At 38.9% G+C, this 19,401-nt stretch overlaps 1 protein-coding gene across 11 annotated transcripts in view; it reads right to left on the bottom strand.

Moving 5' to 3' along the window:
* Positions 1 to 19,401, bottom strand: part of SIPA1L1 (signal induced proliferation associated 1 like 1) — a 381,605-nt gene that overhangs the window by 23,801 nt on the left and 338,403 nt on the right. For 10 of the 11 annotated variants that reach the window (XM_073348513.1, XM_073348511.1, XM_073348520.1 and 7 more), the window contains 2 exons: positions 11,750 to 11,899; positions 5,432 to 5,556 (listed from right to left, as the gene is read on the bottom strand). In XM_073348513.1, the coding sequence (XP_073204614.1) occupies positions 5,432 to 5,556; positions 11,750 to 11,899 (275 nt within the window). The remainder of the gene's footprint in view (positions 1 to 5,431; positions 5,557 to 11,749; positions 11,900 to 19,401) is intronic. The other variant, XM_073348522.1, reaches the window with a different exon arrangement.

Raw genomic sequence — 19,401 nt, 5'->3', positions numbered from 1 at the left:
CCCATCTGACCTAGATGCTGTGGTAATCACATAAGGTTTGGCAAAAGAATGTACAGAAAACCATGCAGCAGCTCTGCAAATGTCCAAGATTGAAATATCACTGAAAAATGCAATTGACGAGGCTTGAGCCCTTGTTGAATGAGCCCGTAAAGACTGTAGGGGTGTGGTCTGAGCTACTCCATAAGCTATGGTAATGCAGGAAGTTATCAATCTAGAAATTGTCTGCACAGATACTGGCCGACCTTTCATCTGATCCACATAAGAGACAAAGAGCTGAGGTGGTAATGAATAAAATGATTTAATTCTTTCCAGACAGAATGTCAGGCACCATCTCATTATCTAACGTATGAAGCTGCTGTTCATCTGCATTCGAGTGTGTCTTAGGAAAGAATACAGGTAAGTAAATAGCGTGGTTAAGGTGAAACTGCAAAACTATTTTGGACAAAAACTTTGGATGTGGCCTCAAGGACACTTTGTCTTTGAAGTACTGTGTATATAGAGGCCATGCCGTAAGGGCTTGCAGTTTGCTTACTCTTTTTGCAGAAGATATAGAGACAAGAAGCATGATGCTACTAACCCAAATGGAGGACCCATGAGGGCTGCCAGTACAGTACAGAGGTCCCACAATGGGACTGTTTCCTTAACATGTGGAAACAGGTGGACAGTGCCTTTCAGAAATCTCACTACCATGAAGTTTGAGAAAACTGATCTCCCTTGGATTGGAGGATGGAATGCCAAGAGCATTGCCAAGTGGTCCCTCAACAAGATAAGAGCCAGATCCGAGGACTTCAAATGAAATAAGTAATCCAAATCTCCTGAACACAAGTTAACATTCTCTTATTGACAAAACCGAAAAATGTTTTCACTTGGCCAAACAGGTAGTACTAGTAGGTGATTAGAACTCTCCTAACTGCTTCTGAACATTGATCTTAATTCTCACCTAGCCTTCCACACTGTGAAGTGCAACACTGCTCAGTGCCAGATGTGCAACCTGGCCAGGGTGCTGAGTCACTAGGTTGGGAAGATAAACACGAGATCTGGGAGTTTGAACAGACAGACTTAGGTCAAAGAACGAACACTGTCTTGGCCAACCTGATGCAATAAGAATCAATGTGGCATGGTCCAACTTCAGCTTGAGGATACCTGAGAGAAACCGTAACATAGCCTGGAATTCTTAAAAAAATGTAACTTCTCATGTGTCTTTTCAGAAAACAAAGACTGTCCATCAAATAGTATGTCTTCTATGCTCTTTTTTATGTACACAGCAATGCCTGAGTTCTGCAGCCAAGAAGCCCTCTTCACTGAGACATGGCAGTATGCCACATTCCTCTTAGAAGAGGAGGAAGAGTCTCTTTGAGCCTGGGAGTGGCTCTGATTAGTTTTATGAGTTCTTTTCCTCAGGGGAGCAGAGGAAGGGGACTGGTCCCTTTTTCTCTGAGAAGAGAGTCTGAATCTGGTGGCCTATCCAGGGTCCACACCAGCTCTGAAGACTGATGGCCCTGGTGATCTGCGGAGGGCCCCAGGGCTAAATCTGGCTTCATGGCTTCTTCCAGGAGGTGCTGTTTTAAACACAAGTCCAAGGCAACTTGAGTGCTTTTCTTAAAGGAATAGCAAATGGAGCACTCTTTATTGTCTCTCTCTCCTAAAACACAACAAACAACATGTATGGGGATTGTTATTTGGAAATGCCACCCCACAAAAAGGATGGAGCTTAAATCTGGTGAGGGCATACCACCATATAACACTATAAACAGAACTAATTCCTAAACTGTCTACAAGGGTACTGCTAATTAACAATTTACAGACAATCACACTGTTGTCGTCAGAAACTGACAGGTAAAATCCACATGGCAGGCTCCAACTCAAGCCACGGGCAGTGAGAAGGAACTGAGCGGGGTCAGAATAGTGTCACCCTGATATAGGCATGGAAGAGGCTATGAGGGCGCAAGTGCTGCCCCAACAGGGACTGGTAAGCAAAATTTCTGGCTTCAGTGCATTGGGCGCATACACTCTTGAGTGGAATACAGTTCTGCAATGACGTGAAGGAACAGCATATATTTGGCCTTGTCTACATGAGAAAGTTGTACCAATTTAACTAAAACAATTTAGAAATGGAATTAATTAAATGTGGGCAATCAACTTGTGCGGACACTCGTACTTGGTTTAAGTGTGCCTTATATCAATTTAAGGTAAGTGGATAAGGAGGTGTTTGAATAAAAAAAGCAGTTAATTCTTTTCTGAGAGGTCGCTATAGAATATAGAGGTCTTGCATGGAAAGTTCCCCAGCAGTATATATTTGCTTTCAAAGAGCTAAAAGTGGATGGGTCTTGGTGACAGTTCTTCACATGGACCTTCTAGAGATACTGAATACTCTGCATTCTTAAAATGCAACATTTAAGAGAAAATTGTGCTTACAAAAACCAAGGAACTTAGAGTACTAGAGGGTCACACACTTCATAGTTTTTGTAGGCCATATTTGGGGTCAGGAAGGAATTTTCCTCCAGGGCAGATTGGAAGAGGCCCTGGAGGTTTTTCGCCTTCCTCTGTAGCATGGGGCACGGGTCACTTGCTGGAGGATTCTCTGCTCCTTGAAGTCTTTAAACCACGATTTGAGGACTTCCATAGCTCAGACATAGGTGAGAGGTTTTTCGCAGATGAGGGTGGGTGAAATTCTGTGGCCTGCGTTGTGCAGGTCAGACTAGATTATCATAATGGTCCCTTCTGACCTTAGTATCTATGAATCTAGGCTGAGTTTATCGCACTTCCCAGGGGCTCCTTGAATCCCTCCTCACGAGCTCCCTACATTCCACCCTCCTATCCCGCACTGTCTCAGGGATTCCATTCTCCCCTGCTGCCAACGGTTCTGTGTGGCCCGCCCATTATCTCTCCTCCCATACCAAGGTTCCCAATTCTCCCCCACCATGCTGGCAACTCTTGTGTGCACCCCTGTTCCCACTTCCCCCACAGGCTCCATTTTCCCCACGGCTGTGTGCGCTCCCCATTTCCCACTTACCCCATTCCAAGGGCTCTGTGTACTGCCCTTCCCGCACAGCTGTGTCTCCTCCTTCCCCCATACTAGGTTCTTTCAACCTTTTCGTCCACCAGGGGTTCTATGTGCCCCCCTTCCTCCCTGCCTCCATTTCAGGGTCCCCTATTCTCCCCCATGGCAGTGGCTCTGTGTTTGCCCCCATTCCCTTCATCTCTTCTCCCTGAAGGCGAGTCTGTCTGCTCCCCATTTACCCTTCCCCCTATACTAGGTTGCATCCCCATTCCCACTTCTTTCCATGTTCATCATTCCCCCTTCCTCCTATGCCAGAGGCCCTACCTGTCCCTCATTCCCACCTTCTTCCCATGCCAGGGGCTGTTTTCCCTCTTCCCCACATACCATGGTCCCCAAACTCTGCCACCACTAATTTTTCCCCAAATCAATAGTGTTTTGGTTACTGATGGCTAGAACATTCCCAGAAAATTTGGAATTGATTGAATGCAGCATTCAGAAGTTATCATGTTACCTTCCTACCCACAGACAAACAGTAATTGCATCAAGTGTAGCATAAGGTGTTTGCAAGCTTGGTCAACCAGTTGAAACTGGGCAAAGTACAGATGAGAGCTACCCAAACCTCCTCAATATAGCTACTCTCTCTCAACCTTTATCTAGAGCATTATTATCATTCTAGCCCTAATGAGTCCTCTTCTGGTAAAAGTGACAAAATGGTGATTAGGTGCAATGGACAAAAATTCTTTAAAGTCTAGGGTGAAGCAGACACAGCTTTGTGTGAATCTACCATGCCTTATGTCCTACCTATTTACAAACCCTAATACTGCCTTCTTAAAGCTAAAGAATTCTACTTATTTTGTGGTGAACCAAACTGCTACATAGACTCATCAGAACTGGCATTACAGCTTCTAGACAGAGAGGCAGCTTACAGTCAGAACTGTCTGAATGCAGGACACTACCCAAGAGAGATACTGAGATTATAGCCCTGTATCCTCTTTGTTTGCTTTTGATGAATCTTGGAACCACCTTTCCCACCAGAAACACAATTTTTACAGCTCCTTTCACTTTCTTTAAGCCAATACTGTAGTATCTAACATTCCACAGCAGAACTTGCTGGCAGCTCTATCCAATGCCAGCGCCAATACACAGCAGAGAAGCTGCAGAAGTAATGCTGAACAAGAGATCAGTTTTACATGTGTGGTTACCATCACAACAATATGAAAACATATGCAATTGAAAATCATTCTGTCAAAATGAGAATAACAGATGAGTATAATCACAGGTTTTCCATGTTAAAAGGAGAAAGGAGGAGGGGATGACAGATGTCTTCAGTAATAAGGCACAGCTCACTGAGGCTCTGAAGTTACTCGAACAAAGTATGTGTTCAGAACCTGAGAATCACATTGCACTTCCCAAATGTCTGCTGCATTCACTGGATCCTTTATTCTGTGTTCAAGACTAGCACATTTATATAGGAATAATAGTGAACTACAATGCAGTAAGAAGGTCTGATGTGCAGACAAGATTGGGAAAGATATGGACTTCCAAGAATAGCTTCAATTCCTTGGTCCTAAAATGTCCTGAACTCCTACTAACCTATAACAGAGGAATTTAAAAAAATAGCAACCTTGACCAAACTAGTCATATTGCAACAATGCAACTGGTTGGCTATTGTAGTGCAAAACTTGTATCAGTGTCAGACTCTCATTGGTATCAACTGGTGTCAAGATGTCATCTTAGTGCACAACAGCGATATATAAAGAAGGAAAAGGTCTATGTACTGATACTCCAAATGAGGGCTTAACAATGCAAATCTTCAGTACCCAGCTATTTTATGTAGTTAATATATTTCTTCAGCTGACAACTTAATTGCAAAATGCAAAGAAAATGTATACACTGGTGGAAGGCAATTCTAATCAAGCTAAAGATTTATTTTACTATTTAAACTTAAATTGCATTTTTTCCATTTTGCACATGGGATTTTTATAGCTTCAATGATCAATCAATTTGCATTTATATAGCACCATTTGAAAGGGAACATTACAAACACTTAAGATAAACTAAGCGAAAATTAAACTAAGCCAAACCACTGGGGAGAGTAGGTGAGGTCAAACAAGCCTTCAACAACAAGACAAACTAATAACCATGTCTATCCAACCACTTCTTAAGGACAGGGTGTTCCAGAGAGTGGGAGAATTATGGAAAGTTTAGCCTCAGAATAACTTCAGTCCTTCCTCAGGTGATACTCAGAGGTCTCAAAGACACAGATGGAAGTATATCTAAAATCTAATAATTCATTCTAATTAATGAGAGTAACATTCACAAAGAGAAAATACAGTGGTTTAGAAGCTTCTCCCACTGCATGGAGAAATATATTACCAAAGTCACCTTGTGGTTAACACCATTTGCTTACTGCAGAACTTAATTACCTACCCATCTGGTCAGCAATACTATCCTCACTCCTCTGCCAGCTTGGTGTGGATTTGCCGCTGCTACCAGTATCCGTCTGCGTGTTCTGCCTGTCAATAGAGGCAGGGGATCTACGACTCATTCCGAACCTGTTGTAGTGTCCCCAAAACAAAGGTAGACAACAGTTTTAATTATGCTTAAATCCCATGTAGAAAAATAGCACTTACAGAAAAACGGTTATGATATCAAGTAACTTGACCCAGAAATCCAGAAACATAGCTGCTTGTGGGATTTATAATACTTTTCCTTTCAGTTGTTGGGGGTCACTTACCACCTCTTGTTTATAAAATACACAGTATATATACTAAACCATTAATTTACTGAGCACCTCTGTTCAAGAACTGCTGGTTTCAGTTAAAAAAATTATTTAACCAAAAATGGGTCCTAACTGTGTACTAAATCACCAGTCAGCATGCTAAATCAGATGAACTTTTTTTGTTCTTAAAATATGCTAAATTATTTTGTTGCAAGATGTATTCTGGAAGGTTCAAAAAGTGTTAGTTGTTTTTACTAATGTAAACAGTAGGTTTACCTTTTTCAGTTGACTAGCATTGAGTTTTGAGCAGTGCTTACTTTGTGCCAGGTCTTGCCAAGGCTAAGCCCTGGCACCTCTAGGCTTGGCAGTTTATAGCCCCGGCACCTCTGGGCTTGCTGCATCAGTTATGAATGTAAAAAATTGTTGAGCCCCAGCACTTTTTTCATTACAAATTAAGCACTGGTTATGAGAGAACTATTTGTCACAAACAAGTGGCACCTGGGAAAAAGTTGAATGTTTATATCATAATTGAATTTGTTTTTTGCAATTTCCCATACCAATAGGCATTAACATGAGATTTTTAATTCTTCAGCCAAAAATGAGTGAAAAATTAGGGGGGGCAATCCGTTCTTTAACAATGATTGCTTTCAGTGTTGCTGTAGCCATGTTGGTCCCAGGATATGAGAGAGACAAGGTTGGGGAGGTAATAGCTGTTACTGCACCAAGTTCTATTGGTAGAAGGTACACAGAGCTGAGGAAGATCTCTGTGCAGCTTGAAAGCTTGTACCTTCCACCAACAGAAGTTGGTCCAACACATGACTGGTTTGTCACATGACCAGTCATGAGGAAGTCCGATGGGCTAATGAAACCTCCAAAGGCTGAATTAGAATTCTTTTTTATTGAAGCACCAATTTCATATCAAAGCAGAACTTTTTAAAGGCTGATTTCATTCAATAAAGGTGTGATTTAAAGATTACAAGTTTTACTGAAAACTAGTGGAACTGTGGCCCCAACTCACTTAGACTCTTTTGAAAAATTAAGTATTTAAAAGGTGCTGAATCAACAGTCCTAGACCAAGAAGTGCTATCTAGCCACACAAATACAACATGGGGAGTGACCGCATGAATTTCCCTACACTGCCATTAAAGTGGGCTGTGAGGTTTTACAGACTTCATAGACTATTATATCCTTGGCTTATCTGCTGAGGTAACCATCATATCACTATGTGTCAACAGTAGTAGTGATTTTTGGGATGTGGGCATTTGTCCATTAATAACTAGATTGAAAGCACCAATGCATTCCACATGGGCCATGGCATAGCCATTACCTGGCAATTTATGGTGAATGACTGATTTGGGTTAGTTTTAAACTTGTGGCTTTGAGATAATGGATCAGCTTTGGCTGAGATAGATGAATATCTGAAGCCATTGTTTTTCCTTAATTTACACACACATTTTTGGGTGGGATTTTCAAAAGTGCCTAAGGGAATGTCTACACTGCAATAAACACCCACAGCTGGCCTATGTCAGCTGGCTCAGACTCGTGGGGTGCAGGCTGAAAAGCTATAAAACTGGACTGTAGATGTTTGGACTCAGGCTGCAGGTTCCCAGAGCCCAGGCTCCAGCCCAAGTTGGAATAGCCACACTGCAATTTTATAGCTCTGCAGCCTAAGCCCCCTGAGCCCGAGTCAGCTGAGACAGGCTAGTTGTAGGTGTTTTACTGGAGCGTTGACATACTGTGACTGACTAAAGAGCACAGGCCTGATTGAAAGTCATATCATGATGAGATCTGTCAATCAAATTCATTAAGACACTGAATACAATGTATTCAAATTGTGGTGTGATACTTGTATATGTCTGCTCAATAAGCAAGTATCTGACAAGCAGAAATCCACAGCAAAAAACAACTCAAAAGCATATCAAGAAGGTGCATATACAGAAAGAAGAGGTCATTTACAAAAGGCCAGGCGTTCAGGATGTGGTACTAATCTGCATAGTAGCTGCAAGGAAAGTAGATAGCGAGGAGAGGAGTAAAGAGATCTTAAAAATGAATAGAGACAGGTGACTATGTTTCCCCACTTAAATTCAATTGTAGTCAAGGACCATAGCAACCTTGACCTAAATTCTGGGGCAAGACCCTACGTATTCAAAGATACTCCAGTGGAGCAGATTGGAGATTCTGTAACAACTTCAGGAAAATCACACACAAAAATTGAAGTTTCATTTAATTATAAATGAAAATGAAAAATAGTCATAGTATCTCCCCCATCTTATTTAAGATGACATTAAATTTTTTTCATGCTGCCCCAAAATTTTTCATTTTCAAATATGCTGCAGGATAATGTACTGAAAATGCATAACTAACACAGAAGCAAATGATTTTGGCAGTTAAGAGTGGACAGTTGGGGCTTTTGGCATCTGGAAAGATGTGAGGTGTGGAAGATAGTTAAAGTTTGTGTGATGAATCCATTAATGGGATGTTAAAATGATCAGCTGTGAAACAGTTAATTTGACATTGAAATTTGTATTATATTTTGAAATGAATAAAGGGATACTGTTCTGAGAGGTACTGGAGCAACTCCCATCTCCGAACTATCGTTTCAGGTTGTCTGCAGATTCAAGGAGACACAAGGTAATAATTTTACACTCCGCACATATTTGTAGGGTTCTATTAGCAGCCAAGAGAACTAAAACCCTTTTTTATTTAAATGAAAGCCTAGATTCTGAAACACAGGCAAAGGATAAATTCTGGCAAATTCCACTGCTAAACAATTGTGGAATACACAGGATCCTCCTTTATCCATCAATATCTATAAATGTAACATGCTGTATGATTTTAATACTGCAGTTTAAATATTAGATTCAGATCTTCTACTCAAGGTTAGACCATTACTTGAAGGATTTCATGAACATATCCAGAATTTAAAATAAAAAAATAAAAACAAAACCACACAAAACCACCATTAAAACAGATGAACAGCAACAGCAGATAAGCTTTGTACACTTCACAACAGTTCACATCATGGAATTTCCCCAGTTCCAACTACTTAACGTAACAGTTGAAATGAAAATAAACACATCCCGCCCTGCCAAACATAGGCCTCCCAGGTGACCTAATACTGAAATGGAAACCTGCCAACCAGTGGCGTGCCATCATATATTTAGTCAGGTATGCAACTGTACACTTGCATGCAAAATGGCATCCTCAGCACAGGGTGACCTCACACGCACCATAGGTGCAAGGTCATGCTGTGTGGAAGTCTCCATTCTGTCCTATAATATCCCTTCAACATCCCATAAACTTTTTAAGGGATATACAGAATTTAACCTCGTAATCCAAGAGATAATGGGAACTGTCTAAATTAAAACATTGTGAAAGACTTTCAAACAAGTATTACTATATTAACAAACTACATTAGAGTTTTATATTTTTTTAACAAACTGCTCACTTCCCTAAACATTAGCTAAGTGACTATTGAAACATGGGTAACATCTGTCCATACTACCAAATATAAAAAAGGAGTAATTAGAAATGAGTATTTAAAAGAGAAGTTCAAGATCTAAACATCCATTTATCAAATTGTGCAGCATCAGTATTTTATTCTTCACATAATGTTATCCTAATTAACATCCTTGATATCAATATTCATCATCAAGTGCAATGTAATATACTTTGCTTACTTTATGGTGTATTTTTATCAAAGAGGACATCACAGATCCATGAAAATACTGTTGGTTAATCTTGGTGAGGTCTAATAATTCCCCTACTAATTAAGATGCAAGAAACTTGTTTCTTTCTTTATTTTTATTAACTAGGCCATTTAAAACTTACTAATTAAACTAGGAAATAATTAGTGCTGGTTGTAGTGGTATCTTTTATGCCACTTACATTATAAAAGTTGTTACAGGCCTCATGAAAACAGCAGAAATGCATCTTTATTTCCCAAAGGAACACAGGAAAATAGTTTATTTCATACAGCCAGAAAAAGAAAAACATTCATTCATTGTTTTATACTCCTTTTTTACATTCTATTAACATTCATACATATACATAAAAAACATACAATACAAACATAAGTGCACATGAAACACATCTATAATATATACAGCAAGCCCCATCTGGATACTGCTGAAGTGAAGAATGAGGCTTTTGCCATTGTTTTTAATGGGTGAATGATCAGGACCAATAATATAGTAGGATCACCAGTTACTGTTACAATAAAAATAGTTGGATAAAGTTTCCATCCTACTCTCTATTTTCAATTACTCGTATTCTGAAACTTTCATCTTTCAGGCTGAAATTTGTCACGGTTTGTCTTTATACCGAGAGGTGAATTTTTGGACAGCTTTAGCAAGTATGGTTCAGCCATTTACGAGCATGAGAACAATGGGGAGGAGACAGAGCAGCATGGTATTTTTCCCATCATAAAAAAAAAAATCTTGCCAGTTTTTCTAAAGTTTCTACAGCCACGTCAACGTGCCCTTAAAGGTAAATTTGCCAAAGAAACTGGCTGTTTTGAGGATCAGTGCCACTTCTCGTTATCATTGTGCCTTTCATTATTCCAATGAACTGGAATAACTGGTTTGATTTGACAGAATTATTAATCTTTTAAAACAGTGAATTTAGTATGCAAGTGTGGTTTTGTTTTCTGAACTTGTAAAATGCTCAGCAAAGAAGGAAGGATCCACTATAGGTGTGTGCATGACTAACTTGTACAGTGAAATGGGCTAAGGAAGGACTCCTGTGCACTTTGGGATGATTTGGGACAACACTTAGGCACATGCATAAATCAATCCTTATTCAGAACAGTACTTAATCTGTCCTGAATAGGGATGCTTTTCTGAATCTGGGCCTTTGTGTTGGTGTGCAGGAGGGAACCTGCTCTGCAACAGGGGAAGGCACACAGCACCTAACATTTGCAGCGGAAGGTATCTTTCCTGCAAACTTCCTAATCTGTGCTGGAGCAAGACCACCTCAAAGGCACCTCGGGAGCTCTGAGCAAGAGAAAGCACTTGACACCTTGCTAAACCCCATGCTTCCATGCTGCACAGGACAGAGGCTCCTGTCTGCAGACTTTCCTAACATGCATAGGACAGGGTGTTATACTAGTGTCCAGCTAGGTAGTTTCAGACAATGGAATTTACATCACTACTGCCATTTTTGCAATACAGGAGCAGAGATTTCAACTTTATAAGCACCAACATGGAGAGGATTACACACTGACCGTCAAACTACCTAAGGAGACTCCAGAGAGAAGCTTCACAGTGTGAACTATTAAGCCGTTTTTCTCCCTTCCTCTTCTGTGTAAGGGGTATTCTTAGGCACGTAGTTCTATGGTTGCCAATTATTTTTCTTTCCCTACTTAAAAATGTTTGCTTCATTTTTTCTTTTCAGTGTTCTCTGAAAAGGATACATATTTAATTTCTTCCTCCATGAGTTTTCCCAAAATGTGAATAGTGGGTCATTCCAAGGAGTTTCATGATTTCAATAAAGTTGGAGGAGACAGACAGAAATCAGAGAAGCTTTTAATATGTGAAATAAATGATATTTTGAACAGTCCCTATAAGTCACTTGATACCCTTATGTCTAAACTATACAAATCTTAGATGAATGTATCACTTTCTTGCTTGCAAAAGCAGTGCAGGCTGCAAAGTCAAAAGCCTAAGAATTCAGTCTGAGTATTGTGCATTATTGATACCATTTAAGAAGCGGAAGCTGTGAGGTGAAGTGAAGAAGTTTGCAACATGAAACCGATGTATTTAATGAAGACTCAAATACTTCAAGGTCTCTGCAGATGTTAGCCTGAGTATTGTCAGAGAGAGAAAAAGTGAGAGGACTCTTCAACCTCACTTTTTTTTCAAAAGCAAGGCAAGGAAAGAAAAACTGTTCTAGAAACTGCATGTAAAGAATAGTTTGTAAACCAGCAGAGTAAGCACAGCTCATATATATTTTATAACTCTAGCCACCAAATGGAAGAGGGAAACCTCAACCAAACAGCACCTAAAAAAAAAAAACCTGGTGCCTACCCTTCTGGCATAGATTTTTGTCTGTAGGTTCCCCCACCAGAGCCAGTCTCACTCGAGGACAATAGGTTGCTGGGGGAGTTGCGACACTGCTGTGATCTTGCTAAGGCAATGGATGAAACTGTGACATAGACATCAGAACCAGGAGACAACCTGTTGAAAGCAAACAAACAAACCCAGTTAAAGTCAATAAAATCATAGTGCAGGGCATAATGGGCAATATGCACAAATTGCCACATCAGCAGTAAGCATGGCTTCATGGAGATAGTAAAATTGAAGCCATTTGGAGGGCCATACATATTTTCCCTTATTACTCTATTCCCTGTGGGAATAGTGGGAAAACAGACTTGGAAAAACAACTTTAGAAAAACATGCCAGTTTCCAAAGACTGCCAGAAATAAACTTGTTGAATTCTTTTTGTAGTTTGCTAGTCAGGAATACTGAAACACAACATACTTCATCCACATACCATATAACTGATTTATTTTTACATTTCAGAACAAGCTTTTGTGTGGAATTTTAACAAAATGCAGTACTTACAAATACCAACTCTTTAAGCATATAAAGCTGGTCTCTTTGCTACCGTTGTTTTGTTAATTAAAATACTAGGATTGTAGACTTGGTTAACGTTATTTATAAATGAAAAATGGGGATGTTCATCATTCCTAAATACACAGAATTGTTTGGCTAACACCTTGTAACTTTGCTGGTAACTACATACTTGTGTCACATGGACCTACCTCCTAACAATACAGCAACAGTATATCATAAATGGTTAGCGTTCCAACATTCACATCTGGACAAAAAGTTGAACAGGGGTATCCTTACTTTGTCCAGCAAGGGTATCTGTCCTGCAATTGAGGTTTTGGGTCATCTTTTGGTTCCTGTGCATTCTGCCTCCAACGCATCAAGCAGAGCCTATACTGTTTTAATGATTCTACATATTTTTGCTCTACTTGTGACTGAAGTCAATGCGAATCTTTCCAGTGACTTAAAATGACTTTGGATCAGGCCCTCAGTCAACAAATTATATTTTAAACAAATTGCTTAACAAATTATAACTGCAAAAAAGTGCAACACGTTGAAGCTTAAGACCTTTCAGTCATCTTACATGTGAAAAAACCAAGACAGATGGACTTCCATAAAACATGGTTTACCTGTCTCAGCACAGGACTTGGATCCAGGAACTTCCAAGACATTAAGCAAGCCACTTAATTGACATGCCTCAGTTTCCCATTTATAAGATGGGGGATAATATTTACTTAGCTTTCTCAATAGGATATTGTGGGAATCAATTATGAAAAGTTTGCAACTACTTTGAAGATGAAAAGGATTATGGTTCTGATTGCTGAGAGAAATATTTGTTGAAAAATTTTAAGAGCTAGGCATTATGATGATCGTTTTCTATTTATTTGGTATTTTCCCTCCCACCCTTTTGCTTGAACAAAGACAAAAAAAGGTTGTTGTTTTTTTTTGGGGGGGGGGAATAAAGACTGACCCTCTAAATTCAGTTTGCATAAATGAGATTCAAGAAAATTTCTACCCAGCCAAAAAGGCAGTGATTTAAATCCTACTCATTTGAAGCACAGCACCAAACCCAATAATGCATCTTTAGTCTACTGACCTAAATTTAACAACTCACATTTATCGGTGTAAGCAAAAATTCTGAACTTTTGATTGCAAAGAAAACAAACAGTTCAACAGATAGAAATTTAGGGAGAGATGAGCCAACCAGATTAATAGCAATTTCTAATTTTTCTAGTGGCATTCTTATACAGAAAAAAGAAAAAAGCCAGCCAAGAAAAATACTTGCTTTCAAATAAGATTCACACACTCACACATATATACACATGTAGATCCACTAACACTTACCTAGCAATATATAAATCACATTTTGTTAAACTATGACCTTCTCTCATATGATGGTTGATTAGAATTTATGGTAACGGAACAATAACGCTTCTATAGTTTTGTGTAAAATGTTCCTGCAATGGAATAGCTTGTATTTTCAATTTCAGGTATGGTTTTCTGCATTTCCTGTGCCTTTCCAAAAATGACAGTATTGTTCTGAGGTGATACAAAGACTTACACAACCACAACAGAGTTATAATTCCTCCACAAACCTGGAAGACTTTTAGTGAGAGCAAAACAAATGATTATAAACTTGGTCTGAACAGCAGAATGAACAGCCCCACAGGGAGGATAGTCTGTTATTTACAGCAGCAGTGGATTTCAATTAGTACTAGCTACCATCTAACTAAAGAAAATTTTGAATAGGGAAAGTTTTATTTTACTGTAATCATCATACATAAGCCATGATAAAACTAATTTGTAGGGTAAATTAGTTGGACAAGATAATTAATATCTTCTAGTGGCATGACACATCTGTTAACTTATTTGTGATTTCCTTCCTTCTGGCACCTCAATATCCACCATTATCGTGCAATTAGGATATGTTTTGTACAAAGTATGCTTTGTGAGATATTATTCTAAAAGTCTTGATCTGCAAGACAGTAATATCTCATTGGATTGTATGTGCTACCACCATATGTGACGTTATGAAGTCTGGCTATGTATGTGCTACTGAAACATGCTGTGAGGTTACAAACACCCACAAGCAGCCTTTCAGGTACAACAGTAAAAAGGCCAAACAATGTTAATGGTGTACTGGGGAAATGCACACAAGCACAAGAATTACCAGGAACAGTGTACAATAGAAACCTCTCTGAGATCGCACTACACAATGGGAACTGTTTGACCCAGGTCAAAGCAAAAGAGCTTTCCAGCAAGTGGGAAGAAGATATACAAGGGGGACAATGACATCATGATGGCACCTCACTCTCCTTACAACACCACACCTGGAAACACCTGAGAGGCAAGGATTGAACTGTGGGAAGTGATGGTCCCAGGCTAGAGGGATTCTTAAATTGTGTATGAAAACCTGGAAAACCCAAGCTGCAAAGCCTAGGCAGCTTGTGCCTTAAGAATCTGCCAGCCTGTTTATCACTCAGGGTGAGAAACTTGCTAATTCATATCCTACCTATCTACTCTGTTAAACTCAGTTTGCGGTTTTGTTTATTTACTAAGGTAATTTCCTTTTGATCTGTTTGCTATCATGTATAACAACTTAAAATCTATCCTTTTGTAGTTAATAAATTTGCTTTTGTTTTAACTAAAACCAATGTGTGGAAATTATAATTTAGAGCAGAAAGCTGTGGCATATCTCTCTCTCCACATTGAGGGAGTGAGTGAATTTTATGAGCTTATGCGGCACAGTTTCCTGTGCAGTGCAAGACAGTATACGTTCAGGTTTACACTCCAGAGGGGACTGCGTGCCTTAGCAACTGGGAGATGCCTTAGCTGAGCCTTCCCATGCAGAGCTGATTGCAGCATCTGTGTAAAGCTGCAGCTGGGTGTGTCCCTATGTGTGTGTATACTGGTGAAAGAGCAAGCTTGGAGAGCTTGGCAATTTATCACAACACCACACTGTGAAAGGGAGTCCAGGCTAATGGATCTGACTGGCTCAGTGGTACCCCAGTTTCAAGTGGCACCCGCAGGGGAACTTGTTACACCTTCTATTTGTAATTTTTTAAAATTATTCATTTCAGAAGATTGTTTTGAGAAGAGCTCTCAAAACACTTACAGTGACTTAATAGTCAGAATAAAATCAAGGCGGTATTGCTGAGATATGAAAGGACTCAACACACCATAATTATAGATTAAATAGTGATAACATTATTCATTTTTAAATGGTTCAAAGAGTTATTGTCACTAGAGATGTAACCTAAAAATGGATAACATCACGTTTATATTTGGTTCCTGAAAAAATTAGAAAGATTCCTCAATAAAGAAATCCCTTTCAACCAATGGCCTATAATTTGAAAAAGGGCAGCAACCTCGTCAAAACGTGCAGCCATCAAAAGAATCACTGAAGAGATATTTCAATGGTACCTCACACCACACGAAAATATGCATAGGGCCAGGATCACGGAATTCACTAGTTAGCACTTATTCATGCAAGTTGCCCCCTTTAAATAAGTGGAACTATTTATGTAAGTAATACTCATGTAAGTAAGGGTTCCACAATCAAGCCTATGAATAAGCCAGATTTACCACTGACAAACAGATGCAACTCCATTCAAGCTCATTTATGCTACTGAGTGAACTTAGACCTAACAGCTCTAGTCCAAGCTGGAAGAACGGGTTGAGGTTGGACAAGGAGGGAAAAGGCCCATATATCTCCACATTCACACTGGGAGGAGGGAGGGGCGGGAAAAGCTGGGTGGATAAAAATCAATGATTTTTTAAATTAAAAAAAAAAGATTTTTTTTTAATTTATATCAGATTTTTTTGATAAAATGCTTTTTGAGGACAAAATCTATCTAAAGATAGTTTTAATTAAGATACATTATAGCTCAAAGATATCTCATCATGGAATAGGGATTATAAATTCTAATTCTAAAATATGAGACAATATATTCATGCAATGTTTAAGAAAAGTTTTGTAAATGAGTTCCAATAATTCATGGATTAGGGGCCCAATCTTATGGGGTTCCAGGGGCTTCTGTATAGATTATTTAGGTTAATCTTTCTATCTATCCAATGGGGCTCAGTCTAGAAGATACCATGAAAGATGCTTAGTTTTGCAGTTCACAAACTGTGGATTTGTCTCTCCAGAGATAACACGCTTGTTAACAGCAAAAACGGTTTTAAATAATATAAAATATAATATAATATAATATAATAGAGGTGAGAAATAACAGACCTCAACCCTGTTGCCCCTCTGCAAATTTGTGTACACAGAGTCAATCCCTTACCTCTCTCTAAAAGTGCAAAGTTTCAAAAAGTTCAATGAATAAAAGATTGCTGGGGGGTGGAACAGACCTGGACAAGGAGAAGAAGTCTGGAGATAAACGTGAGAAGGGAGGGACAGGAAGTAGAAACAAAAGTGAAACTGTTTGAACAGCATATTCCAAAAGTCTTGAGGTCTTTCTGAGTATAGCCTTCATTGATTTGAGATCTACCATACCACCCTCTCACTAGAAGGGAAAACCTATAATGGCAGCAGGCTGTAAAAGAGACCCAGTTTGGGAATATTTTAACCAAGTTCCTCTACCTGTGGGTAAGACAGGAATGCGTGCAAAATGCAAACAGTGCAACAAAGAAGGCCTGGTTGCCCGAATGAAACAACATCATGAGGAGTGTTCCTTCTCAGGAAGGAGCTGCGTTGAAGATGATGAAAAGAACATGTCTGAACGTGCAGGATCTTCAGGTTGGTAAACTTTTTTATTTCATACTTCTTTCTTAAGGACTAGCTGTCTTCCTTCTAGACTATTCTTGAATTCTCAAGTTTGAGCAAAAAATATAGTTGTTACTCTACGGTACTATCATTTTAGATGCAGTTGTGATAAAAAATAAATAGTTGAAATAGGCAGATCTTCCTTTTACAATTTCACCTTTAAAGTAGTACTGAGTGTCAGTGAATGCAATGAGTAATACTAAATGAGCAGTATGGTAATAATAATTAAATAACTGCATTGACTTAGTTTGTTTAGGAGAATCCATCCTCAACATACAGGATTCTGAAGACTATCCACCTTCAAGATCACCATCATTTTCTATAGTTTCAGAGTTATCTGCCAATGATAGTGTTTCGGTCACATCATGTATGTCATGTAGCCACAATATATCACTTGGAGCAAAAAGAAAAAAAAACCTCCATCATCCAGAAACAATCATTGATAAATTTGTGATAAGAACCAGCAGATTACAAAAAGAGGTAATTGATGAAAACATTGCCCAATTTGTTTGTGCAACAAACTCTTCTTTCCATATGATTGAGAACACACACTTCATTAACATGGTTCAGTCATTAAGACCAGGATACAGTCCACCCAACAGAGCAGATGCCGCAGGCAAGTGCTGGATAAAGTGTATGAAAGAGAAATTGAGCAGTGTGCGAAAGGTCTAGAGGGTGAAATTGTTAACCTGAGTCTCGATGGGTGGAGCAACATCCACAATGATCCTGTTGTATGTGCTTGTGTGACAACAGAAGAAAGGAATGTCTTCCTTAGAGAAACAATTGATACATCAGGAAATGCACACACAGTAGAATACTTACAAGAAGTAGCAGTAAAAGCTATAACACACTGTGGGGAAAAAAAATTCAAATGTCTAGTACGCAGCTTGGTCACAAACAATGCTGCAGATTTATCCAAGATGAGAAGAAATTTAGAAGAGAGTCCCAAGCTAATAACGTACAGTTGTAGTGCTCATTTGACGCACCTCCTAGCCAAAGACTTCAGTGTTCCAGAAATGAAGGCTAATGCTGTTGAAATTGCAAAATACTTCCGTAACAACCACTTTGCAGCAGCTGCTCTGAAAAAAGTGGGAGGAACCAAGCTAACTCTCCCAGAAGACGTGTGATGGAACTCAGTAGTGGACTGTGTTCAGCACTATATCAAGTACTGGCCTAATCCGATGACAGTTTATGAACAAAATCATGAAAAAATAGATGGCACTGTGACAGCCAAAGTTCTCAATGTTGGGCTTAAGAGAAATGTTGAACACATGTCGAGTACCCCGAAACCTATTTCTGTAGCCTTGAACAAAATGCAGGGAAATAGCAGTTTTATTGCTGGTGCAGTTGAAATTTGGAAGAAACTGAGTGAGATCTCAAAGAGAGAAATATGCAATGACAGAGTTAAATTGCAAGCATTAAAAAAATGACTGGGACAAGCACCATCTCCAGCTCATTTTCTTGCAAATATTCTCAATACTTGGTACCAGGGTCAAACCTTAACTGCTGAAGAAGAGGAGTTGGCTATGACATGGACATCCAGCAATCATCCCTCCATAATGCCAACTATAATAAAACTTCAGAGCTAAGGGTGAACCATTCAAGCAATATGTTTGCTGACGATGTTTTAAAAAAAAAAGCACACCAGTGAACTGGTGGAAGTCACGCAAGCACTTGGATTCAGAGACGGTTGAAGTGATAATCTCACTTTTAACAGCAGTAGCTTCTTCTGCTGGTGTAAAACGAATATTTTCTTCTTTTGGACTAATTCATTCCAAATTGAGAAATCTTTTGGGACCCGAAAAAGCAGGAAAGCTTGTTTTTCTTTTCCAGATTATGAACAAATGGGAAAATGAAGGTGAAGATGACTGAGTTAGCTACAGAAGCCAATATTTTAAGTTTCTCATGTTGACCTGGCTGACAGTCAATTAAATTTTTTAATTTAACTATTTTAGTTAAACAATTTTAAAACAAACAAACCTGATTTTAAAAAACGTGAATGTTTAAATTCAAAAATTCATATTCTTGTTTTGTTAAATATTATATGTTTGCTGTTGAAGAAAAAAAATCCAGAATACATAACATTGTTGTTTTAGTTAAATAAAACAATTTAAATGTCTGTCTGGTGACGTTCTCCTCCTAATACAGCATGGCAAGAAAATCCTCCAAATATTAATGATTAACCTGTTGAACTGGAGATATTTCACCTCCCAATGACTTCATAAATATCTGCTTCAATTACCTTTGGTAAATGAAATAACCAAACAATCATTCATTTTCTGATATAGCTGTAAAACTAATCTGAAAAGTTTTCAAAATAAATCACTGTTTAAAAATCTATAGTCTATACCTTCTA

This window comes from Lepidochelys kempii, chromosome 6 (assembly GCF_965140265.1).
Source record: "Lepidochelys kempii isolate rLepKem1 chromosome 6, rLepKem1.hap2, whole genome shotgun sequence".
In the NCBI taxonomy this organism is placed as follows: domain Eukaryota; kingdom Metazoa; phylum Chordata; order Testudines; family Cheloniidae; genus Lepidochelys; species Lepidochelys kempii.
This window is presented reverse-complemented; position numbering and strand designations above follow the sequence as displayed.